The 27,130-nt window shown below is 40.2% G+C and overlaps 3 protein-coding genes across 6 annotated transcripts; 2 read left to right on the top strand and 1 right to left on the bottom strand.

Moving 5' to 3' along the window:
* Positions 1 to 1,721: 1,721 nt before the first annotated feature.
* Positions 1,722 to 16,037, bottom strand: fyco1b (FYVE and coiled-coil domain autophagy adaptor 1b). Of its 2 annotated transcripts, none has more exons than XM_028427098.1 (18): positions 15,932 to 16,037; positions 15,144 to 15,250; positions 14,836 to 14,942; positions 14,147 to 14,272; positions 12,780 to 12,886; positions 11,850 to 11,993; positions 10,699 to 10,795; positions 8,181 to 10,595; positions 7,592 to 7,672; positions 7,021 to 7,139; positions 6,673 to 6,840; positions 6,378 to 6,518; positions 5,693 to 5,901; positions 5,469 to 5,610; positions 5,273 to 5,377; positions 4,674 to 4,884; positions 3,946 to 4,055; positions 1,722 to 3,824 (listed from the first exon to the last, which is right to left on the bottom strand). In XM_028427098.1, the coding sequence occupies exons 2-18, from the start codon at positions 15,205 to 15,207 to the stop codon at positions 3,749 to 3,751; spliced, it is 4,422 nt and encodes a 1,473-aa protein (XP_028282899.1). In that variant the 5' UTR covers positions 15,208 to 15,250; positions 15,932 to 16,037; the 3' UTR covers positions 1,722 to 3,748. The 2 variants fall into 2 exon arrangements, with proteins under 2 accessions (XP_028282899.1, XP_028282900.1); XM_028427099.1 differs by lacking the exon at positions 15,932 to 16,037 and adding an exon at positions 15,806 to 15,824.
* A 537-nt stretch (positions 16,038 to 16,574) lies between these two features.
* Positions 16,575 to 18,584, top strand: LOC114449428 (chemokine XC receptor 1-like). Its single transcript, XM_028427100.1, has 2 exons — positions 16,575 to 16,667; positions 17,053 to 18,584. Exon 2 carries the CDS (start codon positions 17,078 to 17,080, stop codon positions 18,131 to 18,133), a length of 1,056 nt encoding a protein of 351 aa, XP_028282901.1. The 5' UTR covers positions 16,575 to 16,667; positions 17,053 to 17,077; the 3' UTR covers positions 18,134 to 18,584.
* A 266-nt stretch (positions 18,585 to 18,850) lies between these two features.
* Positions 18,851 to 23,179, top strand: LOC114450253 (chemokine XC receptor 1-like). 3 transcript variants are annotated; one of them, XM_028428265.1, is made up of 4 exons: positions 18,851 to 18,968; positions 19,104 to 21,398; positions 21,612 to 21,736; positions 21,949 to 23,179. In XM_028428265.1, exon 2 carries the CDS (start codon positions 19,117 to 19,119, stop codon positions 20,161 to 20,163), a length of 1,047 nt encoding a protein of 348 aa, XP_028284066.1. In that variant the 5' UTR covers positions 18,851 to 18,968; positions 19,104 to 19,116; the 3' UTR covers positions 20,164 to 21,398; positions 21,612 to 21,736; positions 21,949 to 23,179. The 3 variants fall into 3 exon arrangements, with proteins under 3 accessions (XP_028284066.1, XP_028284065.1, XP_028284064.1); XM_028428264.1 differs by having other exon boundaries at positions 19,104 to 21,459; XM_028428263.1 differs by having other exon boundaries at positions 19,104 to 21,736.
* The last annotated feature ends 3,951 nt before the right edge of the window (positions 23,180 to 27,130 follow it).

Here is a 27,130-nt window from a genome sequence, read left to right as displayed (position 1 = left end):
CAGGTACAGATTATGTTAAGGTGTCTGAGGGGAAGGATTTAATAGAGGATGAGAGCTCTCAAAACAGCAGTGTTAGTGTGGACACTGAGTAGTCTTAGACTTCATCTGGAGATTCTTCAGTCTACTGTATCACAGGTTTAATGTACAGGGTACACAGAGCAGACTAAAAGAACTGAAGTTATTCACTGCTATTTGAACACATTTATATTGAATTTTAACATAGAAGACTGCTCACTGATAGAACAGTGAGTGGACACTCCAGGAACTGCAGATTTAGGAGGTTTTGCAATGACCCCCATTACCACCATTATTAAGTATAACTTCCTAAATGTGTCAAATGTAGTTCTTTCCCCAATCCAAAAGGGGAACCTCACAGTTCTTGCTTATCTTTTAGCAGGTGTAATTATGTCATGTTGTCCCTTTTCCCTTTTTTATCTACTCGAGACGTTAACCTGTGACAAGCTCATTGATTCACACAAGAGCACTTTAAATAAACGATTTATGACATGGTGGAAGCTTTGCACTCTTTGAAATATGCTGTGAAATATCTTACACTTTAACCTGCTGCAGACACACAATCAAAGCATTTCTCTTTTTGTTTTACTGGAAAAAGGAAGTTAAATGCTTAATGCTGAATTTCTCTGTGATCATCAGATCAACATTATACAAACCAGAGCAGGAGAGGAAGCCATAAATGAGTTTTTCCCTCTATACAAAGTGGGAAAGGATTGTGGGAGATTGCATAAGAAAATCCACTTATACATACATGTACAAGAATGCTGTGCATACTTACAGTACATGTGTGAATGGCCCCATCTGTGAACTGAGAGTATTTATATGCTGCATTAGCATTCAGCACACACACGCACACACGATTTCATACATGTGCACAGCCACAGTACAAATCACAGATTCAGCGAAGGCGGCAGGCAGGAGGAGAGAGAAGCAGGAGCGGGGAGTCATGTAGAGGGAAGAGGAGGAGGAGGAGGAGGATGTGACATGATTTACAATGAGATCATTAACCTTGAGAAACAGAATGGCCTCTGTGACACAAACACTATCTCTCAGACAGACACCTTCCAGTAACAATGTCATGCGTGCACTCACACACACTCACAACCGTTACAAAAAATCACCAACGCAAGTCGGGTGTGCAAAAGCAAGCACAGACACACAAACACAGAGTGATACTTTAAGATAACAAACATAAGCCACAGCCTAAACAGGTCGAGGATGTGTTCTCACTTAAAGAGAGACAATGAACTCAAACAATGTTAGCCACATGAACTGAAATTAAACATACTATATATATTAAATCTGCCTTCTCTTCTCATAATAATGATAATCAATTGTACAGTACAACATGCAATGTATATGGAGAAGCTACTATATATATGATTATGAATATGACTGTATGGTCTGCAGGCTGCTAACAGCCCTGCAAAGAGTCCACTGAGCTTAATGCTAGCATGAGCTAAATGCTAACAACTATTCACTTTGGATATTTTGTCACATCTCTAGTGTAAAAGTGTTGTTCTGTTCAGATAAACAAATAATTGATAATTAAGCTGATGGTGGCAGCAGAGTCATAGTAGCCACTGAAGTCAGCAGCGAATGTTTAAATAAAACTTTATGGAAATCAGTGACACACTTAACATCAACAGAGGTAGCAGTGACCATCCAGCTTCTTGATTGAATTAACCAGCAATCACACATTTATCACACAACCCCTATTTATTAAATAATTTCTAATATAAATATTTAGTATGTAAATGATATTTTTCATAAAACATGTTTACAGGCTGAGTCAGAGAGTTAAAGCTTCTCTCTACCAAATGCAGCAGTGAACATCTACAATCATACACTCGCTACATACAATGGATCAATCATCAACTGGCACAAAGGCTGGGATACAGAGAGCCCTTTCAAAAGTGCGTTTTACAGCAGTCGTGTTGAATAGAAAGTCCCATACATGAACAGTGAAACAGACAAATATATATTTTCCAAATATCTTTGCCAATGCATTACATCCCAGTCAGATCTGTTATAAAAGCTTCCTCATGTTCTCCCTAGTGTCAGTTTTGTTTTGGAAATATGTAGTAAAATGGTTTTAAATGGTGGAAGACATTTTGGAAATAGAAGTCAGTATAATCAAATGACCTATTCTGAGACTCTCAATAGCGTATTTATTAAAAAATTAGGTTTCTTTCTTTTTTTTTTTTAAATCAGGAAATCTCCTCAGAAGAAACTTCAAGTATAAAAGTGGCATCATTTTTGGACTTCTGTGTTATCTGAAGGCTTTTTTAATTTGACACACTGCAGGTTGTACACATTTCAGATAACTTACGTTTAAACTACATAAAAAAAACTATGAATAAACATTCTGTTTGTCTCCCCTACAACTTACTCTCTTTTATATAATGCAAAATGATTCTGTCCCCACTAAACGTAATGCAAAATCATCTGAAGTGATGATTCAAGTGAAGACGAACCGAATATTTAAAGCACTAAAACTTACATTTTGATATGTGCCCCCCCCCCCTTTTTTTTAACCCCTCAGGGTTCAGTCGTGAAAGCCTGTGCACATTCTTTGCATGCATAGACACCAAGTAGCCACATTAACCTCTGTCATGAACCACAATCATCAGACACAGTGATCTAATTAAAGAAAAAATATGCTATGTTGGTACTGCTGGAGCTTTCATGTCCTTTGATGTCCTGGTTCTGTCAGTTAATGTGCAAGTTTCACAACTGAAAAGGCAACAATTATAAGATTTGTGAAAGTGTCTGGGCATCAGTAAAGGCTCATTCAAACTACAGCGTAACAGGAGCGACCATTTAAGAGAGTCATCTACAGTTTAGTAACATTCTTCTTCCTTCACCAGTTTAGTTGTTAGAAACTTCATCTCATGTTTTCCTCGCAGACACAAACCTCTGTTCAGACCTAGCATTAGAAAATATCTCCATGTGTAAGCTTCAGCTCCTGTAAACATCTGGTCAAAAACCCATCATGCATTTAAACCTGTCTTCAGACATGAACACACTGTATTTTTAATGGGTATTTAAACTTGAAATAGTGCAGCATGAAGCAAAACTCTGCTTCGACGTCAGCTGAGAAGTCAGTCCATCCGTTTCTCAGGATATATGCAAATAAACTAACATGGCTGTTTGCATGTAAAAAAAACCTTCTTATCAGATCTGAATGTGTCTGGGTCGCACTCACACCTGCACTCAGAGCTGTCCAATCTGATCACCCAAGACACACGTTATCACAGCTATGAACAGCATCAATGTGACATGTCAACATCAAACAACTCCCTGTGTGTGGTCATGACTTATGACTCACAGCATTAGCTGTGGCAGCTCTGGAATTGGAATATTTATCTCAGTATTTAGAGATTCTGTCTGGTTGTTGGAGCTGATGTAGTATTCTACAATGGAACCACCCGCTGGTCAGTTCAGTGTGACAGTGGAGTGACCCGTAATGCTATGTTTAAACTATCTTTTATACCAGGTAGTGCATCATGCTCACTTTCCAAAGGTGTTGTCAGCTTCAGTCTGGCTTTTCCCCATGATTAGAATTCACCTGATGATGCATGAGTGCACAGAAAGCTGAGAGACAAATATCTTTAAAAATGTCACAACCTTTCACCGAGGCTGCTAAACGTCAAAACTTCCACCAATTTACCTCCCAATGATGTGTGCCAGCTTAAACACACTTTAAGTCAGTTTTACACTTGTTCCGTCTTCAGAGGAGGTCAGTTCCATCGTAGACTACAGCCTTGTCTAGACTCAGATGATACAGCACTTTCTTCGAGATGAACCTGAAACACAGAGCACACTTTAGGTTTGGTTTCTTTCTTCTTTGATTCAGAGGACAAAAAGAAAAGAGCGACTTGTGCTAAAAAGTCGATTTTAGAGATGCTACAGTGGAGGGTGTCTGACCTGGAGAAAGAGTTATCAAAGATGAGTGTGTATTCTCCAGGGTTCCTGACTTTTAGCTCCCCCTGTATAGTCTCTTTGTGAGAGTTACAGCGTGTCAGCGGGATCAAAACCTACAGGGGACAAATAATGGAAAAATGGAATGGTTGTAATTACAAAAAGCATTTCTGAATACATTAGGTGCAGATCTAAACAGTGAGGGTGGCTATACACTGTGTCAATATTAGAATATAAATCCTGATAAATGTTGGGATGTTCCTGCTGTGCTGAGTGCGGAAAGGCAGAAGAAAAGAAGACTTCATTATTCAGGAAATATCAGCTAAATAAATCAGCATGTATGCTGCATTTTACATTACCTGAAGGAGCCACAGAACACAACACAGGCAGCATGCTGAAGAATAGCGCTCGTCTTTCTCATGACATGATGAATAGTAGATAAATATTTAAGTAAGAGACTTGAATGCTGCATTCCTTTGCATATATACATTATCTTGTTGTTGTTGTTGTTGTTGTTGTGTCACAATTTACAACATTTAAACCTGCTAATATTCATTTTTAATCACCTAGGGCAACAAGCTGACAAATATGTTCACTTGCTAGTTGCCTGTTGTGTTTGTGAAGAGTATGAACCGAAATTGTACATGTGCATCCTAATCTTGTCATAAAGTTGAATTAACCCTCTCGAAGCACATCATCATGCATCCACTGTCACACACATGACCACACCGTACCTTCGCCTGCTCCAGCGGAGTCTCTGCACTCTCCCTGTAGACGACACTGAAGGAGATGCTCTTTGGCTCAGAAGTGAACGTCCAGCAAACGGTGGGACCAGGACTGCACATAGTGATGGGGATGGTGCTGTAACAGCTGGACTTGATGAAAAGCTCTCGGGAACTGTCACCAAATGACGAGATGTCATCCACTGAGACGTGGACAGAGAGCCTACAACATGGGGATAAACATGGATAGTATAATATTGTCGAGCCGAAACTGTCTCTTATCAGAGATTAATTGTTTTGTCTGAATAATAATAATATAGTTGAATCTCTAATAAACAGGTAACACAGGGACTGTGCTAGACTAAATGGAGCTTCTTGCAGGCATTACTGGCTAAGTGACAATGCTTGTTACAACAAACTTCTCCAAGTAACAGAAACTAAACAGAAGTTCCATGTACGGTTTAAGTTCCGCTCACACTTAGAAGTTTCATTTTTCACTTCTCATTTTGATATTGTGCAAAAGCTTTCTCAAAAAATTCAAGAAAAACCTCCATGTGACCTTGTAAACCTCGTGCTACACTTTGTTTTTCTGCATGTATGACGTCACTCACGTGAGTTCTCCAGACTTCAGCAGGCAGATCTCAGCGTCTTGTACTGCAGCACCGAGGTCGTCAGCATCCTCAGAGGTTATGTCACCTGTACTGGCACTGCTGGTCCTAATCCAAATGAGAGATATTTTACATTATTTGCAACATATGACCCCATACATTTTCACATTCAACCAGTGACTGCGTTTGAAATACATACAGTTGTGCTGCCCCCTGCTGTCCCTGTCCAGGAGAGCAGGCAGTGGCAAAAGACAAGGAATCACTGTCAAACACGCCGCTCACTTCCTCATCTGTGATAATGTCAAAAACACCATCGTCCTGCTTGTTGCCTTCGTCTACTCCTAGAAAATAAAGGCACCACCTCTTATAGCCCAGTGTAACACTTCAAATACCATATGACTCCAGTGTGTGTGTGTATCTCACCTGAAATACTTGTCACAGCTCGGCCTGCCTGCAGTAAGCGGCTAAATGGAGTCCCCGGCGTGCTGTGAGTCACTTCCTCCTGCGGGTGGCGCTCAATCACCGCACTGTGCTGGTTGTAACAGTCCCTACAGCAGCGCTCTCTGTTGCCGCCCTGCTGGGTGCTCACTGTGTTGCTGCAGCAGTAGTAGCAGAAGGGACGCCCACACAGTCTGGATTTAGACATTAAGATGATTCAGACAGAGAGTGGCAGAGATGAAAAATCTGATTTAACATGACATATCTGGTAAGAAAAAAGCAGTATGTCAGTGAACAGTCTTTGCTCTGAATGTAAAAAGGGGCAATGCACCTCACACCTAAAAGTATAAATGCTGCTTTGAGACTTTGTCTTTTCTTTGTTGCTTTAAGCTGAGGTGGATGCCATAAACTTCACTAATGAGAAGTGAAATACAGAAACAACATTTCAGTGGACTTCAGTGACACAGTTCCTTCCACAAAGTTTGACCTACCCTAAAACTTCTTTTGGTCATTTTAGCAAATGTGAGGAACTATGCATCAATAGCATACATTGAAGTGGTGATTCTCCACTTGTGATTTCAAAAAATGTACTTCAGCAGTTTACAAGACAGCTTACAACAATAACAGCACAGACAGTTGTTTTGCTGGCTTGTCTAAGTGACCATCTGACCTGCAGCTGTACTTGCGGAACCACCAGCTGAACTGAGTGTGACAGCCCAGACAGTAGTTGACGTCCCTCTCCGTCTCCTCATCTCGTAGTTTCTGCTCAAACTCCAGAGCGTCTGACTTCTGCCAAAGTGCATCTTTCTCCCTGTACAACACACAAACCACTACGTCACATCTTAAAGAACATAATGAATATGAAGGTCTTCATGGTAAGAACATGCATCTCTGCTGTGCGTGTTTGAGAGGACAAAAAAAAAACATGTAAATCAAAAGATTATGCATAGAAAGGTTGTTTATACCTGATAAGCTCCACGATTCTTTCCTCCAAATTGATTTTTGTACGGTAAAGATCATCAAGTTCTGCAGCTGTCTTAAGATCAAAGCTCTGTTTGTCCTGCGTGACTCTCCGTAGACTTTCAGCCATCTCCTTACAGGCATGCTGAGCCGCTGCTAGACTCTCCTCAGACCTAAACATGAAGCATAACGAGTAGCATGTTAGGAAAGGATTTTAAACACAGGGCATGCATGGGAAAAATCATACAAAAACCTAATGGAAACACGCTAATCTAAACACACAAGATGAAAAAAGTTCCATCACAGAGCTTTAATTTGGTCCAGAATGTGTGATTATGAATACAGTATCTCACCTTGATAAATTCCCTTTCAGATGGATTATCTCGTCTTCTCTCTGCTGGATGAGATTTTCAGACTCTGCCATCTGGATGTTTTTCTCCTCAATCTGTTGGCAATATCTCTGATTCTCTGCCTGCAATCAGTACAGCAAAGCAAAAACATTATTTCTGCTTCTTTGTGAATTATGCTTGTGACCATGACATTATGATTACTTCAACTGCCAATAGACACAGTGGAACTGGAATGTGTGTTTTCATTTATCAAACCCAGACACGAGCATGCAGAAAGAGCTGTACACAGTTTGCATGCATTTTGACATTATCTTCTGGTGTTGCAACACATGTGTGATGGTTATCATGTTTCATTTCCTTATTGAAAACCACTCTGAGTACATTTCACATCAGAGAGCACAATCTTAAAACTTCTTACGACATGACAATCCTCTAAATCAGTATTTAGTAGATGTAACCTTGGTCAATTTTGTACTCAAAACCTTCTTACAGCAGTATGTTTGATATCAAGTTGTACAGAACTAACTAGAACTACCTGCCCATTTTTCCCCCCATCGGTAGGTTAACCTCTTACCTCGAGCTGTTTGAGTTGGAGTACTTTCTCACGCTCCCCCTCCAGCTGTAATTTAGTGTCCTGTAAATCCTGGTTTACCCTCTGAATGAGAAAATAAATAAATCATTTTTAGAATACTGATGACAGAACACAGAATTGAATTCAGACACAGCAACTGGCCACAGAACACAGACAACACTAAATCAATGTGCAACAATCAAGCTGTTTTAATGTCAACCAAAGCAGTGATAGCATTTTCTCTGTTTTTTCTTCCCTGTGAAGAAGTTTCATGTCTGAATTTTAACAAGTTCAAATGTAAACTTAAGACTGACTAAGGATACCTAATTTTTTATGGGGCATTAAATTGAATTCTTTTTATGCATTTCTTTGTGTAATTTACCTAATCTGGAACACATATTTTTCAAAACCTGAGCAGAAACACAATTTCTCACATACATGGCCAGGAAATCTAATCTATTTCTCCAGGAGAAATCTAGCTGTGAAATTCAGGTTTCTCAGGTTACACAAAGCAAATCCCTTATTTACACAACATTTATGAATGACACTGAGAGCAACCGTAACACACTGAAGCGTACTGTTTATGTCTCACCTGGAGTTGGTTCTCGTGGCACATGGCTTGGCTGCTGAGCTGGAACCGAAGTGATTGAACTTCCTCCTCGCTTGTCTCCTTCACAGCTTCCACCTGCTGTTGGGCCTTGCTTAGCTCTTTCTGCAGGTTCTGCTTGGATTCCAACAGACCCTCACTGTTATGGAGCAGACCACAGAGCTCCTGGTTCTCCTGACGTAGTTGCTCCATGCAGGTATTCAGCCTCTCTGCCTCCTGACACGCCTCCCCCTCCAGCTCCTGCAGCCTTGTTGACAGGCCTTCCCACCGCAGACGGGCCTCCTCGTTCTCAGCGGTCAGCATGCACACATGCACGCCAAGTTCTGCAGTCTCTGTGTTGGCTCTGTGAAGGGCCTCCCTCGATTCACTGTTCTCCAGAGACAGGGCTTCGTAACGACGTTTGAATTTATCGAACTCCTCTCTGGAGGCGGTAACCTCTGCTGCCAGACCCGCTCTAGCCTGTGCCTCACCGTCACGCTCTCGGATAAGAGCCTCCTCACGCTCTCGAGATCTAAGAATCTCATCCACATGCCGGCGGTTTAGCTCCTCTACCTGGCCCTTCAGCTGTTCAGCTAAAGTACGGAGGTCCTCCTTGGAGGCCTCTGTCACCTCCTGCAGGGCTTGAAGTTTCATTCTCTCCTCTGCTCCTGCCAGCAGCCGAGCCCTGAGCTCCACCACCTCCTCCCGGAGCCTGGTTACCTCCCTTATGTTGAGCTCCAGTTGAGCCTCAGCTATAACCAGCCTGATGGGGCCCTCTTTGGTCTCCCCTGAGGAAGTCTGATGCTCATCATGAAGTTTCTGCATTTTTTCGTTGCTCTCTGCAGCTCCTTTTTCATCATGCAGCTCTCCAGCACTGCTCTCCAGCTCCACTGCTCGAGCCTGCAGAAGGCCACATTTTACAGTCTGGTCTCGCAGCTTAGCTTCAGTTTCCTGGAGCTTTTCAAGTAACTCTGCTTGGCTTCTTTGGGAAACTGTGAGGTTGTTGTCCAGTTTTTCAGCTTTGGTGGTGAGTGAGTCCAGTTCCTGTTGAGTTGCAGTGATCCGTCGCTTCAGAGATGACTGAACGTCTAGAAGCTCCCGATTCTCGTTCTCTAGTCTCTTTAAATGAGCCTCTAATTCTTCCTTCTGAAAAAGCACCTTATGAAAACTCTCCTCTAAATGCAGGTTTTCATCTAAAAGCTTCTTCTCTCGGTCTTCCACACACATCTTTGCAGCCTCTACTTGACCTTTTAAGTGTTTTTCTGAGGCCTTCAAAGATGCTACCTGGTCTAGCAAGACAGCCCTGCTCTCACTTAGCTCTGTAATGCTTGCCTCACTCTTCTGAGCTGTTTGGAGTAGCTTTGTGTTAATTTCTATGAGACGGCACTGGGTTTTATAGTCCTCAGTGTCTTCCGTTACATCACAGGAAGGGTCTTCCAGTCGAGAACTCAGAGCTTCTTTCTCATCATTTACTTTCTCTAACTGCTCCTCTACGTGTTTAATTCTTTCTGAACTAGCAGCTAGTTCTGTCTCTCTGTTTTTTAGAGTTCTTCTTAAATCCAAGATTAGACTCTCAAGTTCCTCATTCTGGGTACTGCTCATGCTACATCTCTGCTCCACCTCCTCTCTCTCTTCCTGCAGTCTTTTTCTCAGCTCCTCTGCCTGTCGTTCCCTGCACTCCAGTGAGGCTTGAAGGTCCTGAAGCTGGGCTCTCAAGTTCCCAGTCTCCTTTTCCTTTAAAGTCAGTGCCCCCTGAATGCGGCTAATGGCACTTTGAAGCTCCTCCAACCTTGTCAGAGCCTCCTCACGTTCATTGTGGGTTCTGGATTTCACTTCAACTAGCTTCTCCTGGCTGTTCCTCAGCTCCTCTTCCCTGAGTTTAAGCTCCTGTGACAGACGCTCAGTGTGCAGGGCCCTGTCTTCAGCCTCTCTCTTCGCCTCCAACCTGTCCTCCTCTGCGGTCTTGAGTTTATCCAGGAGCTCCTGGATTTTCCAGGCTGAATCACAGTAGCTAGCTGTTTGCTGCCCCTTTTCTTTAAGAGCTTCATCTAACTTAGAGAGAAGTTCCATATTTCTGTTCTCAGCAGCTGTGAGCCTGTCTTGAAACTCACTGCTTACTGATTCTCTGCTGGTGTGATGTTGAATTATTCTCTCCTTGTTCCCTGTTTCATTGTTACTCTGGGCTGCCGTAGATTTCTGCACTGATAACTGACCTTGTAGATCATTAACAACAGCTTTCAGCTCAGCAGCTTCTTTGCCTAGTTCCTGAACCTGCACCAAAAGCTCCTGCTGCTTGAGCTCTGACTGGTCAAGCTCGATGCGGAGGTTTTCTGCAATGCTGCACGGAGAGGGTTCCCCTAGTTCTCCCAGTTCTCCGAGGAGACTGTGGCTTAAGTCTGGGATTGGGAGAAACTCCTGTGCCTTGTCAGGGCAAGAAAAAGAACATTTTGATAAAGCACTGTAATTATTTGTAAAATTTGACATTATCTGTGCAGGAGGATTAGCGATGCAGAAATGTCTCCACCTGTGAGTGTGAATAGCCGCTAACCAGGCTGTTGATGCTGGAGCAGCGACTAGGAGGTTTCCACAGGAAAGCTGATGATCCACTTCCTAATGTTCGCCTTTTACAAAAAAGAAAAAGAAAAAATATATATATATATTAGGATCACATAAATCAAGATTATCAGGATTTGACCCAGCCATTATCACTAAAAGACTAGAGACAACATGGTGACCTTCAAAACTGCATTTTCATGAAACCAAAAACCAGAAACCACATTTTTCACAACTTTGTAAAATGGTGCCTGTTTCCTGTGCAGATTGAATGCAGTTCGTTAGAATATGAAGGTGTTACTGTACTGCAGTAAAACTTCTTCTAAATTAAGGGTAAGCTACACAATTTGGTAACAGTTACAAAGAAAACCAAGACCACATGCAGCTACTGTGAAAAACTATGTTCATACTAATTTTTAAGAAGGAACTCAGAAATGATGCAAAAGTAGAATGTAACCAAAAGACAGACAGACAGATAGGTGTTCATTGCCAAATTTTATCTTCTATAATACCCTTCAAAAGGATTGTTGCTTTGTTAAATAATGTTTCATTCTTCAGCTGTTTTTTAGGTATTTTTCTGCTGACTGAACTTGTTGTTGCTGCACTACTTTACATTTTAAGACTATACGTGATCAAGAATGTGCTGCAGTACCACACAAATCATAGAATGAAGTGTCCGCTGCCTGCAGTGTGACTGCAAACTGACAAGGAAGTGATGACTTTTGATAAAGGTGCTAATGTGAGGAACAAAGATCCACACTCACACACAGCTGGCTCGCTCTGTTATGCACACACACACACCTATACACACTGACACTCATGCAAAAAGACCTGTGAATGAGCCAGGTGATAAGATAATTAAGTGTTAGTACAGGTTGTGAAACATCCAATACTTCTTCACCATAATCTGACATTAGGTGTACTAAACGGGTGTGTTATTTCCAATTAATTCTGCTCTCCATTAATCAATTTACTAATCATTTCCCAATCACTCCTGCTGTCAAGGTGGAAGAAATACATGTGTTTTTCCCCTTTTCATAATCTTGATTTTTTTTTGTCTGTGGCAAAAAAGAAAGTTGCTAGCTGGAAAAGTGTAAACAGATAATTGTAGACACTGGTTACCTCGCAAATGTTGGCCAATCCGCATCAAGGTCGTACCCTCTGGCTGCCACGTCAAATTGGATCTGGTTGAGCTCGTAAAGATGGTTGATTATATCAGCAGTGAGGTGAGACTTGAGAAGGGGACTTCGGGCATAATACCAGTCACTGCATGGGAATAACACCAACAAAAACAAAACAAATACACATTTAAATATACAAACAAGACTTTTCTTTTTTGTGTATATACACTGCCGTCAAAAAGTTTGGGGTCACTTGGAAATTTCTTTATTTTTTGAAAAAAAAAATTTTTTTTCCAATGAAGATAACATTAAAGTAATCAGACATACAGTCTAGACATTGCTAATGTGGTAAATGACTATTTTAGTTAGAAAAGGCTGATTTTTAAAGGAATACATACGGTATACAGAGGCTTTTTTCCAGCAACCATCACTCCTGTGTCCTAATGGTACATTGTGTCTATCTAATCGTGTTAAAAAAGGCTAATTGATTATTAGAAAACTCCTGTGAAATTATGTTAGCACAGCTGAACTGTTATGCTGATCAGAGAAGCTATAGAACTGGCCGGGTGACCCCAAACTTTTGAACGGTAGTGTATATCAAGAATGATACTACACATAAAACCATTTAGTAAATATGCCTAACTTTGACATTTGTTCTTAAGAAAGACAGGAAGTGAAATGTCTAAGGTCAGACAGTATGGGTGTAAAAAGAGAAATACAACATAAATCAGGAAGGGAGAGTCACAACTTCCTAAGAACAGACATCAGTAAACAGTAAGACGTCTAACACGAACAACACCCTTCCCCACACATCAACTACATGTGGGAGGGCAGCACAGTATATTTGGTGACCAAATCAAACACACATCCAGGAAACTCCGACACAACAAATACCTTCAAATATATAATGTATATTCATGTGTTCTCTGACCTTGTGACTTTCTGATTTATAAGACACTGCTGCAGTGTGTCAGCCAGACGTTGGTGAACCAGAGAGTAGCGGATGAAGGCCCTTCCTTTGCCAAGTGATGTCTTCAACTGAGGACACACACAAATATACACATCAGCGTGGGCTCACACCAACAAAACCTCACTGCCATGTGGGAAACCTCCATAAGGAAATAAGAACCATAATATGGTTCCTACTACCTAAAGCAATTTCTGTGTAAATTCAACAACAGTTTTGTGGGCAAGACAGCAAAGAACTCAGGCTGGAACATGTTATCATGTTAAGAAAACAAAAAATATTTAGCTGTGAGGAGAAAAGTTTAGTTTCACTGCTCCAAAATGACTTAAATGGCTGATTAGGAAACACATAGGTTTCTATTTAATCAGTTAAGGACGTCTACATTTAGAGGTCATCAGTACAGACACAGTAAATATACAAAGTCTCTGTGTAAGCCCAGACTCCCCAATACATTGACAGATGGAGGAGGATTTAAAGTGAGACAACAGACACACACAGATCTAACAGAAGGACACCAGTTGGAGACTTCTTTATGTCTGTGACCGACAGGCAGGAAACAAAAAACAGTGAAAGAGGAGTAAAAGTTAGAATACCAAAAGGGCTCCGACAATTAATTAAGAGTGTTACTGAATAAACTTCTCTAAGTAAAAAATAAAATAAGGCAAGTTTAATCCAGAGATGTTTTTTTTCTAAACATAACCAATTAGAGTAAAAAGAGACATGTGCTCATCAACGGGTGTTAAATAACTCCCATGCTAGTACAGTTTTATTAAAGCGGCATTATTATATAGCAGATGGGTACAATAAAACTACACGACAGCTGAATGATTTAGCAAAACAGTTAAGAGGTCAATTGATCAAGCAAAAATAAACTTTGCTTTGTTTTGAAGAGGCGGATTATAGCACGCGTATCAACTGAATACATGATTTATTGTCAGATAGACTGAAAAGCGTGCAGTATGTGTTTCCTTAATAACAAAAATAGAGCCCTGTTAGAGAGAACACTGTAAACACTCCCTATAGACAAAAACAAAATACTGAAAATTCATTTTGAAAGTTTTCTGTGACTGTTTTTAATCATAACAACACGTTCAAAGTCAAACGAGCAGCATATTGAACAATAATGTTATGTAGCTCACCGCTGTGAATTCCCAGGATAGAAAGTGAGGAAGAAGGCACAGGTGTAAGCAGCACAGAGTCTTACTGTACCCGACTGACCAGAAGATTAGATACACAGTCCGTGTGTATTTGTGTGTGTGTACATGTGTTGCTTGCCGCAGCAGAGCTGAGGCACTGAGGGTGGCTGTATGTGTGTCGCAGAGAAGGATTACCTCAGGGATGGACTTAACGAAACGGATGCCATCGTTAGCTCCCTTGATCTTAATCAGGCAGTCGCAGAAATAATCCCAGTAGTCTTTTCTCTGGCCAAGAAAGGTTGTCTTCTCTTTCTGGTCAAACTGAAACACAAACCAGCTTGTCACAAAAATTCCAAACAATGTTGTCTATAAAGGTTATACAACATGTCCGACGCTGATAGTTGTGAATTTGCTTCAGTTTGTAATTAATACAATTCTTATGGTGTATGCCCTGTTTCTCCTCCTAACTCCAACTAGGCCTGTCCTACATCTGTTGAGAAGACTCAGGATGGTTAATACATGAGCAAAGAGCGAAAATTCACAGTTTTTCGATACACATTTCTTTTTCTGTCTTTCTCTAATGTTTTAATTTTTTTCTAGAAGTAAAGAAAATACTTTTCAGTGGAACTACTTACATATACATCAAAATATACACAGCAAAACAACTACAAATATGTCTGTGAGGTAAACAAAAGTACTGTCTCTGTGGAGTAGGGTGGTTGTGAGAGAGTAATATAACAGGTTCAGTGTGGTGTACAATTAAGGACATATAGATCCTTTTAACTTTATCAACTGCAACAAACTAAGCACTAAGAATAAGAAAAGAGGCATGAGTATAACTTTTGGTGGTCCTTATTATTACTTCCATTTATATGACAACATACCTGCAGCAGATATTCTAGTTTATAGAAGAACTTGTGCAGGTTGGCACTGTCGTCAGTTACGGGCTCACCGCACTCTTTGTGTTCCTTACTCAATTCTAGGACTGCATCTAAAGTAAAGAGAAAAAGCATCATCAACACACACATGCACACACTTACTAATAATATTATTGAGTAAGCACAGAAAGCAACTATATATGGTATACATGTATTTTTTTACTATATGACTTATATTATTCACAGCTTTAATGACACACATGGGGCGATAAACTCTGAGGCACATATGTTGTTTGTGTGGACCGCTTAATTACCATGCAGATCTCTGATTATCCTCTGCAGTTGTTTATCTCCAACTGATGAGGAGGAGGAGGCCATTGTGGGGAAAGGGGTGATGCAGTCACAAAGTTCTTCAGGAAGCCTTAAAAAGGGACAAATTCAAGTTAGTCTGCATGCTTAGTCTGCATATTATGAGTGTCCTCATAATATAAACTATATCCATGTAACCTTAAGAAGATACTTAAAATATAAATCAGAGCAGGTCGTTGTAGAAACATGGAAAAGCTGCAAACTCTGGGGGTAAATACAAAAATAGCCCTGCCCTTAATGAGTGTCCCCTTAAAATATGACACTCTCACGTGAAGGCAGTGCAGCATTCAAGAAGGTGTTTACAAGGCAGACAGCCCACATACTCAACAAACTGACTCATTAAAGATGAAACGCTTATGAACTAGCTAAGTAAAGTTAGCTTTAGTTACAGGAGGCACAACAACACTACGACGGCAGGTGAAAGTATAGCACTGTCTGTAGCGACAGCGTCCTAATCAGATCTCTGACAGCAGATTTATCCATAGTTATCTACTGTATCCATCAGACCGGAAAGCTTCACCCATATCAAATTCAACATGCATTAAAATATCATAAACCTCGACGTAAACATTGATTTGTCAAAACATACGGGAGCTACGTAACATACACCTGCTCGCTTCTGTTCACGTCCTGCTCTTATTTAATGCAGATTTCAGCTACAAAACAGCGCGGTTAGGTTGTAAACACAGAGAAACACGACGATATTCATTAAACAACAACGTAATACACATACTTGTTATGTAAAAATGTCCAGTAAGTGTCCAGTTTGTGGGTAATGTAACAGAAACATGCTAGCGCTGGAGGCGGGCTCTGGCCATGATTGACAGGCCCATCGGCCAATTACATCCCTCTGTAGAGTTGAACTCCGTCTTAGTTTGGTTGAGAGACAAATAATAAGTAAACATGATTTAAAAACTACTTTTAAACAATGTACATGTAATACTAAATAATATGTATTATTAGAAACTTAACAATGGTTATTTTATTTAATTTAAAGCCAAAATAATTACACTTTATGTAGATATAAATAAATTAATAATATTTTTTGTTTGCTTCTCATGGCCTTTATAAAATCCCTCTGTTTAAATTAATGTTTATGGTAAATTGAATTGAATTGAATTAATTATTAATTAATTTAATTAAATTTAATTTAATTCTTTAAACTAATATACACATTGGAACCAGAACAAATGTAAAGATAAGAATATGCTGTCATGTTGTAAGAGAACAGCTGAGGAATGACTTTACCTGTACTGTCAGGGATGCAACGGTCATTTGTATTCAGTCACAATATAAGGGAACGCACCCTTGCACATGACTGAAACTGTGTTACTCTACAACCGTCAAGAGGGTGGGTCTGAAAATGACGTTTGTTTCTGTTCACCTTTGTGTTTGGTACTTAATGTCAAACATCAATTTTTACTGATATCGTTGTGAAGGAATTGGCACAGTAAACAGCTCTTGTGCAGGTACAAATTCTGTTTCTCTATTTCTCTGTTTGTTTGTTTTTTTATTAGTCAATAACTAATTGCAGTGACAGATGACCTACCAAGACACTGCATTAAACTCAAAAAAATACATTTTGTAGCCTCTTTTTACTCAACTGTTTTTGTTTGTTTGTTTGTTTGTTTGTTTTGATAAATTCAAGCAGAAAGTACCAGGGTGACATACTGTAAGATGTATGATTACAATGACCTAATAATATTTGAAGTGAACATTAGATAATTCAAATCAGCCTAGATAAATCTTTTGAAATGTAATCATCTTATCTATTGATTAGGTCTGTGTGCTCCAATCTGTTTGATTATCCTGTCTAAAAATACTTTTGTTGTTGTTGTTGTTTTTAATATTTAGATCTTCTCATCTTCCTGTAAGAAAAATGACAACAACTGAATACGTCACAGATTATACCACCTTGTTAATAGATTATTATGACATTGAGTACGGAGATGATCTGTGCCAAAAAACCCACGTCATAGAATTTGGAGCTCTATTTACTCCTGTGTTGTTCTCCATCGTGGCGATCCTCAGCCTCTTCGGCAACATCCTGGTTCTTATAGTCCTCATTAGGTACGAGAATCTCAAATCCCTCACCAACACTTTCATCCTGAACTTGGCCATATCGGATCTGTTCTTCACCTTGGGCCTTCCTTTTTGGGCTCAATACCACGTCCAAGGGTGGACTTTTGGAGACACTGTCTGCAAAACAGTGAACTTTATCTTCTATGTTGGCTTCTACAGCAGCGGCATCCTGCTCATCATGATGACTGCTCACCGCTACATAGCTGTCATGAATCCTCTGTCTGACATCGTGTCCACCACAGGAAAATACAGCATTGTGGCATCTGCAATCATTTGGGTGTTGAGTCTTGTGGCTGCCAGTCCAGCCCTCATCTTCACAGAAGTGAAGGAGTCAAATTACTGTACAAATAAGGATTCTTTCTGGACTGTGTGGGGGATCTATCAACAAAATGCTCTATTTCTACTCAGTTCAGTGGTGTTCATTTTCTGCTATTCTCAAATCATCTGCAAGCTGCTGCGTCCTACTGCCCAAAGAAGAAAAAACAAAACACTCAAACTCATTTTCATCCTCATGGTTGTTTTCTTTGTAGGCTGGGTGCCTTACAACGTAGTCATATTCATGCAGTCATTCTCTTACATGCCCCAGCCAGCTGCCGAATCCAAAATTGTGGCTCTAAATTGTGAAAGCCAGAAAAGACTGGATTACGCCTTAAACATTTCCCGCATTTTTGCCTTTTCACACTGCTGCCTCAACCCAGTGTTTTATGTGTTTGTGGGGGTTAAATTCAAAAACCACTTGAAGAAAATGCTGAAGAGCTTCAGCCACAACAACAGCCACAACGTCAGCATCCGCAACAGAAACAGTCGACTCACAATCACATCGGTAACAAGTGGTGAAGAGTTATCCTTGTAGTTAGGGGGAAAAAAGAACACCACATCATGAAAGCATGCATGCAGCAAATAACAGGGCTCAAAAAGACACCAATGCAGAAATGTCAAATACTGCAGGTGCTTGAGTAACCACAATCAGGCTGGCTTCAAAAGTGGGTTAATCTGGGAGGCCTTCATGTTAAAATGTCCCAACTTTGCAGCTTAATACAAAAAACAGCTTTGGTGCATATTTCCCTATTACTTCATTCCACCTAGCCTTCATGTTAGATAAAATCTGCTTTGCTGGCTGCTGGCTAAACTAAATGTGCTAAAAATGGTGAACATTGTATACATGGGCTAACATTGACCATTCCACATTTTTATAAAGATTAGCTTTTTTTGTTAAAAGCCTTGAGAAAGCATGATGTGTTACTGCTGTGAATATTCTACAGTGTTTTATCCTGACAGTGATCACATGTATTATCCAATCAGATTGGGACCTAATGATCCCTGTATGTATGTGATTTCAAGTACTGTACTGTTCAATCAATCAATCAATTATACAATGTAATCACATTATACCAATACTACATGATTATGAAATAAAAATGATATAGGTTGTCTCTTTGTGTTGTTTATTGCACTGTCCTTGTTATATAAATCACCACACACTGGGACATTTACTTTTTAGTTCGCTGACATCTTTTCTATTTGCTTCAACTTTTATTTTCATAGAAAGACAGGACATTTTCAGAAGTGCCATGAATTGGTAAGTCTGACTTAATGTGAAACAGAAAGAGGAACCATGTCTTCTTATATGTCTCAGCTTTACTGCACCAAGCAGTTCACCAGGACACGTCTGGCAGCTGATGTTCAGGGTAAGTTGCTCTATTTTTACTGTACTCGCTCTAGATCATGATGTTTTAAAAACTCTACGAGTAACCTTTTTTTTAAATTACAGTTAAAGTTTGAAATCTTTGTGATAATTGTAGTTTTGTGTTTGTGCTTCATAGAAAATTCACAATCATGGTGAACCTTTCCCTGTTAGAAGACTACATAATGACCTACGAAGGAGAGAATGGCAGCGGCCATGTTGAATATCTTTGTGAGACGTACGACTTTTCAACCATCGCCAGTGCCCTTTTCCTCCTGATCTTTATCATCAGTGTGACGGGCAACAGTCTCCTCTTATGTGTTCTTGTCAGATATGAGGACCTGAAAAACCTCACAAACATTTTCGTCCTGAACCTGGCTTGCTCTGATTTGGTCTTCACGTTAACTCTTCCATTCTATGCCTTCTATCAGCTCCACCACTGGGTCTTTGGGGACTTTCTTTGCAAATTTGTGACTGCTGCATACTTTGTTGGTTTGTACAGCAGCATCATTCTGCTCACTGCCATGACGGTGGACCGCTTTGTCACAGTGGTGATGCACAACTGGCCGTGCACCCCTGTGATGAGAAAGAGGTGTGCGGTGGGTGCTTGTGCAGCTGCCTGGATCATCAGCATTGGTGCATCGTTGAGTGATGCTATCCCCATAAAAGTGGAAGCCTGGTATGATCTCTACATATGTGTTGGACCTGAACTCCAGCTTGCATATTATCTCCAAGTGTCCCTGCTTTTCTTCCTCCCATTTGTCATCATCATTTTTTGCTACTCTGCCATCATTAAGACAGTTCTGCAGACTTCAAACAGGAAAAGGCACAGGACTGTAATAGTGGTGTTGAGTATTGTTGCAGTCTTCTTTCTCTGCTGGGGACCCTACAATATTGTTATTTTTATCTATTCCCTCTACAAACCAGATGACTGTAAGACAAAAGAGGGACTGGAAATCGCCTTTCAAATCAGTCGTATACTGGCCTTTTCTCACTGCTGTATGAACCCGCTGCTCTATATGCTCTCACAGAAGCTGCGTGGACATCTGTTGCATCACTTCCGCTGTGACCGCGTAAAGAGAGAACAAAGGGAGAAGAGCGCCTCTGTTATTGAAAATATAGCTTTTACAGCACAAACCTCTGCTGTGACGTTGGACCATCAGTTGCTCAGACAATCTTTTGAAAACGTTTTTATGTAACGTGGTTTGTTCTCTTGTGTAACACCACTTTATACCACAAGGTGGTCCAGTGAGTAAACATAACATCCTGTCTGCCCATGAGAGGAAGAAGTATCAGAACTTCGTGCTTTCCCAAATTAACACAGCACCTTTCTACTGCCATTTATGCATCTCCTTACAATATTTTGGTGACCAGCTCTAAAGATTGATAAATCCTCTTTATTTAATGCATTTGTTTTTGAAAATCATAATGCAGCTATAAATCTCTAAGACTTGGCAGGGCACTAGATCCCACAGTAACAGTGCTTCCTGTTCCTTTGAGGTGCCTGACGTCTGGAGCTCAGGGGGAAGTGGCAGGAGACAGAAAACCAGCAAAGAGTGTCTGAGTTTGGCTAAAAGCTAAATTCAAATCCCAGAAGGCCAGTGCATCCTGCTAAATGGGACTATAATCAGCAAACTGCTTGATGAGATGCTGCATTCGTGTTTTTACTGAGATGAGTCAGAGATTTGCCATTCAGCATGATGGCCCCTTCATCTTTCCGATCACATCAGAAATGTTGCTCTGTATGTACATACAAACATGTCATATGTAGATCTTTCTTATTGTTGGGTTTATTTTATTACTTATTACTTGTTTAAGTATTATACATTTATTCTTATAAAAGTGTTCCTTATTTTCTGTAGACGTGTCATATCATGCATTATCTTCTGTAGCCAGCTTGCATGTAAATAGCTGGTAGACAAGTCACGGCGGGGGCAGTGGAGCAACTTTACCAAGAAACGAGAAGGAAGCACACCCACAACGGTGTCAAGAAGGGTGTCAGTGAAGATATGAAAAGAGTGATTTAAATACTGAACAAGATGTTCCCCTTTTCCCCTTAGTAACAATGTTGTTAAAAATACTTTAGGTGTTGCCATCTGCAAGTATCTGCAAATGTTTCCATGTATGTATCTGCAAGCAACAGGTTTATATTTACTCACTTGATGTGCTATGCAAAATGTGCTTACCAAGGAGGAAGTGTATGTGTACATGCGCCTATGTGTATCTATGAGGAAACACAACTCAGCAACAGATGTTAACCAATGAATGCTTCGCCTACCTTATTGTGTGACTGAACGTGACCAATGAAAATACTGTTAATATGTTCACTCCTTTGTAACCAACTGAATAAAAAGAGACGCCTTCAGGAAGAAAGTCTGAAGTCAGCTGGAGATCTACTCACTTCCCTCGGCGCCGAGTAAAACTGCAGAAATTGGTTTGTGCATGCTTCCTTAAAAGAGTGATCTCGTGGCAACGGACCTGTTGGAAGAAGCTGCGTAAGCAGACCCAACATTTAATTTCTGTATCTGTGCTCTTCATAGTGTACTCTGCTGATTATTTAATAAATGACGTCTATTTTGTTGAAATTCAGTGAAAATGCATTTTTCACTTCTCTTTTTATTTTAAAATCCTGTGGCCGGATTTGAAGTCTTGCTGTGACAGTACTTCTCTTTTCCTGAAAGAAGGCAACTAACTGAGAATATGAACCCACATTGACTGTTTAAGACAACATCACTGAGAGAGGCAGTGAGTAACACAGAGTGCATGCACAAGGTAAGAGCTCTGACCTTTTATTTGTAAGTATCCATGTACTTATGAGATGAGTTATGGGATAATCAAACTGGGAAATTGGAGAATTTTTTAAATTCAAATAAAACATTTGGCAATGCATCTCTACTGTATTAGATGATAATAACTTAAATGAGGGCTAAAAGTGTATTCTGATTTGAAATAATTTTCTTATGATCGTCTTTATTTCTAATTAGATTCACTGTCAACAAAGACCTCAACAAGTAAAGAATGGCCCTTGATGACTATGACAGCGAGTTCCTTAATGTGACTGAGTCTGGAGACGATCATTATGACTCAGAACTGCTCTACCATGCCGTGTTCCCTACCCTCATCTTCTGCATCAGTCTGCCTGCAAACAGTTTTGTGCTGTGGGTCCTTTGGAGAGAACGAACCTGGAAGACCACATCTGACATCTTACTTCTGCAGCTCACAGTTTCTAACTTCTGCTTCATCGTGACTCTGCCCTTCTTCGCCTGCAATCTGCTCCGTGGTTGGATCTTTGGTTTGGGGACCTGCGTACTCATGAGAGGTCTTTCTTTTGTGGCAGTGATCAGCTTTCCTATGATCCTCGCCGCCATGGTTCTGCACTGTTATGTCACAGTAGTTGGTGGGGCTTCATGGCTGACTGCAGTGGTCTCAAAGAAATCTTTTGCCGTGGTTTGGTTGGTGTGTGCAGCTTTAAGCATTAAGCATGCAGTGTATAGCAAAGTCTTACAATTCAATACTGACAAGGAATTGTGTTCCTTTCCTCTAGAATATATTAAGATGCTCATATCCGACATCTTTATAAGCACTCTAATCTTTTTCATCTCCTTCGCTGGCATTGCATTCTGCTGCATACACATGTGGATCTCCAAGAAACCGCTGAGCACAGAGGGACCTCACCCACCTACAAGGCTGATTTTAAAGTTAACTCTTGCTGTTTTTATTTGTTTGACTCCTCATTATGTCACAATGTTTCTAGGTGTACTCCAGTTCATGAGTAGTCTTCACCTCACACCCCCTCCTCCCTTCTTACTGTTCATTGTGACGTCACTGGCTTACCTCTACTGCCTCGTGAGCCCCTTGTTTTATATATTTGGAGAACAAAGGTTCAGGAAGTATCTCGTCATGCCATGCAAGAGGTCATCACAGGATCAAGGTGGGAGTGTCAACAGTTCAGTGCCATTTGTCATTCTAGAAGATGCTTGACAGAATGAGCTACAGTCATTGATCAACCCTTATTATTAAAGGTTCTAAATCTTGGTCAAGCTTTTTGTTCTTGCAAAAATCTGTTTGTAATGTTTAATTTTAAGGCTAAATATGAGTGAATTATCAATGGACAAAAGGGAAAAATTAAAATGATTATCGTCATGGTTTTTGTGTTTCCACTGGTTGCAGGTCAGCTCTGTCTTTCATTAAACATTGTTGAACATCTAAAAAATAGTGGGCGTTTGGTAGCATACTTCACACAAACTTCATGCTTGAGATCTTATTGTTGAACCTTTTGACCAAATGAATATATGAATGTAATGCCAGAATCATACATATGAAACTATGTGATGTATTAGTATTTTAATTGTGCAAAACACCATTTAACTTGTATGAAAAGTTCCTTTTCCTATATTTCTGCATCACGCTGTAAGGATTTTGATCTGATTGTTTATTTTATGATTAAAGAGTATACACTTAAATTATATATATATATATATATATATATATATATATATATATATATATATATATATATATATATATATATACATGCAGTGTAGTAGATGTAAATGTGCATATCTCGATTTTGAGCTATTAAAAAAAACTCCTCCTTTGTTCCTGTGACATATTTTAACTTTATCCCATGTACTGTGTTTCTCTAGGGTCCTGTCAGTGTTTCCGTACTTGAACATGGTTGAGTAGCGAGGCCCTGATGGCTCCACAGGGGGTCCAGAGAGGAGTGTAGGGGGACAGCTCAGTGGGCCTCTGTAACAGCACTCGTATCTGTCTCTGGGGCTAGATTAAGCTTAATTAACTAAACCATCCAGCATGCTTGGATGAATGGATACAAGTCAAGGGCAGAGGAGTCACGGGTGTGCTCACACATTCTCTGGCAGGCATCGGGAGAGATTTTGTGTGTGTGGATGTGTGTGTGCAAATGTGTCTAATAGTAGGAATAAACTGTAAAGTTTTCAGCAGGATTAATGAGTTTTTTTTAGGCTGTAATACAAGCGACCTTTGACTTGATCCATTCTGCATCTGTGCTTCCTCATGATACATCCTGTCTAAAACTTTCAGACTTCTACGCATTCTCTCATGTGAAAAATGACTTTTTTTCTTTTTAATATGTGTAGAAAACAACAGAATTAATAACATCTGAGAATAATAATGTCTGAAACCTAACATAAAACACAATCCAATGCACCCCATTTCTTATCTATGAGTCGGTGCAATCTCTTTTTCCCAGATCATTTTCTTAGCAAATGATGTTGTTGTTCACTCCTGTTTTTAGCCATGAGCAAAACAGCTGTTGTTGTTTTCTTATGTAGTCTCTGCTACTAGCCCTCCCTGGCCTTAACATCCACTCCTCTGCTCCTCTTTTTCTCCAGGGCAACTCACCCTCCTTTCTCCTCATTGATATCTCCCGTTTAATTTCAGTTATCTATAACGATAATTACTCCAACCATATGTGAATTTAATTGATGCCTTACGAATGTGCAAGCGTGTGTGTGTACTTCTGTGCGTGTTGCTAATAAAGCCTTATTGCTTGTTAATCTGGACTGTCGGGGAGACGCGTGCAAATCGATTAAGTGTGTCAGTCTTATGGTTACAACTGTTTTTAGTGAACAAATATAGACAACTTAATCCTCCTATGACACATGCTGGCATGTATGACATTTCACTAATGCACCTAATCCTGATCGAATCTGTCATTTTTTAAACACACACTTACAATACACATTTATGCGCACTCACACACACACACACACACAGAACGTCCATTCTTAAAAACACACTATATGCAGCCTCTCATCTGTACTGTGTTGCTGCAAAGCTGCAGTTCTCCACTAGAGGGGACATGAGTGTTGGCTTAATGCTTTGATTACAGTACTGCTGGCCCATGTTATAATAAGATGTACTTTAAATGTCAGCCTCAAAAGAATAACTGACAAAAACAGTCCCTCCACTGATATTCATATTTCTATTCTCTCTCGTTTTGGCTTCTGGTGTGTTTTCTAATATTAATCACAAAGAACAAATGCAGCCCATCTCGAATCAAACCTCTATATTTTAGGGTCAAACTTCTCCACTTACCTGCTGTTGTCAGACAGAAAAAACACAGTGATTAACTACCATGGAGACTTAATTAACAAATCAAACATCTGGATATTCAGACTGAGCCTAGCTGCCTGTGTAAGACTGGCCATTTGATGTATCAAACAGTGCGTCCTGATGTTTATGGATTTTTTTTCTCCCATCTGGCTTGTTAAATATCTTAACTTTATTTAGCTTCACTTTGGAACTTATTATTTTTTTATTTAAAAGTATTTCACTATTTTTTGTTTCGGGCTGTAGATTAACTGAAGGACACAACATTCAAAATATTCTATATGTGAACATGTCACATCATATGTGTTATAACGTTTTACACTTTCATTTGTCCCACCCTCACAGCCGATGCTATGTGTCTGTCCACAATATAAAGATGTACATATGATAGAGAAAAGTGTGATTAACTCTATTATAAACATGACAGCAGTGGATTTCAGGATTGATAACTGCTTGATTATAATAACTGAAGAGAAGACAAGACAAAAGTTTAGCATGCAAATAACATCACCCCTGGCTGAAGCATGTGAACAGTATGGAAAGAAAAAAAAACAATAATGTTGAAAACTGATGATAAATAAATATTTATATATATGAACATATTGTCCTAATGTATATAGAGGCTTAGCTGCTGCTCACCCATCTACTGCCATGTTAAGAACAGATACAGTGCATGCTCACATCACAGAGGTCTGCCTCATTATCATGTATTTATTCAATATAACAACAGATGATAAAGTATTGCCAGTGTAGCAACAATAGCAAAACAGCTAGATGTGTTAGATGTGTTGCATAATCCTCTCGCATCAGTTCACTGGGATGTCTTGGCTGTGCCATCACTTACTGACTTGTTATCCTGTTGAAAAGGTCCACTTCTGGTTCAGTTATCTGTCCACAACTGTGCCTCAGTTTTTTTTTTTTTTGCACCAAACTGTCCGGCTTTTCTTAACCCTAAGGCAAAATCATAGATTAGAGAGTAGAGATTGTAAAATGACAGGTTCTGCTTGTCGTTAAACACGTTCTAATCTTTTAACACCTGATGTAGAACCTGGCAACATATATTTTAGTAAAGAGAATGAAAATAATTTTATTTTGAATGGTCCCCATGAGACCTGGACCTCCAGACCTGGCACTGACTCTTTACTCCTCTACCCACTGAGCTAATATCCTACAGACCATGCTTTTTGGCTTCCCCTTCTTTATCCTCAGGCTGCACCAGCTGCCGTCTACCTCCGACCACACTCCACGCCCCTGATATGTTGTCCTCTACCTGCCTTGTCCCTCCTCCTCCTCATTTGTAGGTGTTCTATCTCCTTTTTTCACTTTCTTTTTTTGGGGGGGCCACAACTTTCCAAAAGGTGAACAGAAGTGATTTCCAATAGCACGGTGCATGACTAATGGTGGAAACATGTTAAAATCATCGCAAAAATGTCCTTGGGAAGACAAATGAATTTTCAGCAGAATAATTAACTTAATTAACAAATTTGCATGCATATTCATCAGGGCCATTGAAGTCTTTCCAGCTCAGCTTGATGAACGTTGCTGTGTAATAACCAGCTCATTTACATTCTGCCATCCACTGCCATTTGTGTGGATTACCGAGAAAAGGCAAAGTGTGTGTGTGTGTGTGTGATGAGAGGTCTACATCATATGTGCACACACTTCCTTCCTTCCCTTAACATGTTACAGAGGAAGCCTGATGAATTGATTTGACATACAGTTTTGTAGGATATGCACCCCAATATTGGTCCCAGCTGCTTCCCCTCACACACGCTTATATTATACACACATATTTATACACACACACCTTGTGGGAATGTGACTGATAGAGGCCTGAGTTTATGTGTTTGTGCGCTTTACACCCCATATCTCCTTGCATCTCCCTGCCCCCCCCCCCTCTCTCTCACTCTCTCTCTCTCTGGTGGGCAGTTCTTGGCACCGATCCTGAGTCGTAAACCCTCCTGGATTGCCAGACTGTGCGTTGTTAAAAAACGTGAGGCCCTCCGTACCCCCTCCCTGTCTCTGCAGGGCAATCTTTAAAGGCAGCAAGGTGTGACGGCACAGACTGGCAGC

The sequence above is a fragment of the Parambassis ranga genome, chromosome 17, assembly GCF_900634625.1.
Source record: "Parambassis ranga chromosome 17, fParRan2.1, whole genome shotgun sequence".
Taxonomy (NCBI): domain Eukaryota; kingdom Metazoa; phylum Chordata; class Actinopteri; family Ambassidae; genus Parambassis; species Parambassis ranga.
Note: the sequence above shows the minus strand (reverse complement) of the source record. Positions and strands in the feature narration are given on the sequence as shown.

Bases quoted from the DNA above. Each gene is read 5' to 3' on its own strand.
- LOC114450253 (XM_028428265.1), top strand. From the start codon at position 19,117: ATGGTGAACCTTTCCCTGTTAGAAGACTACATAATGACCTACGAAGGA.
- LOC114449428 (XM_028427100.1), top strand. From the start codon at position 17,078: ATGACAACAACTGAATACGTCACAGATTATACCACCTTGTTAATAGAT.
- fyco1b (XM_028427098.1), bottom strand. From the start codon at position 15,207: ATGGCCTCCTCCTCCTCATCAGTTGGAGATAAACAACTGCAGAGGATA. The intron at 14,273-14,835 runs GTATGTTGTCAT...TTTGTGTTTCAG, and splicing joins AACTAGAATATCTGCTGCAG to TTTGACCAGAAAGAGAAGAC. The intron at 5,902-6,377 runs GTCAGATGGTCA...GTCTAAATCCAG, and splicing joins TTCCGCAAGTACAGCTGCAG to ACTGTGTGGGCGTCCCTTCT.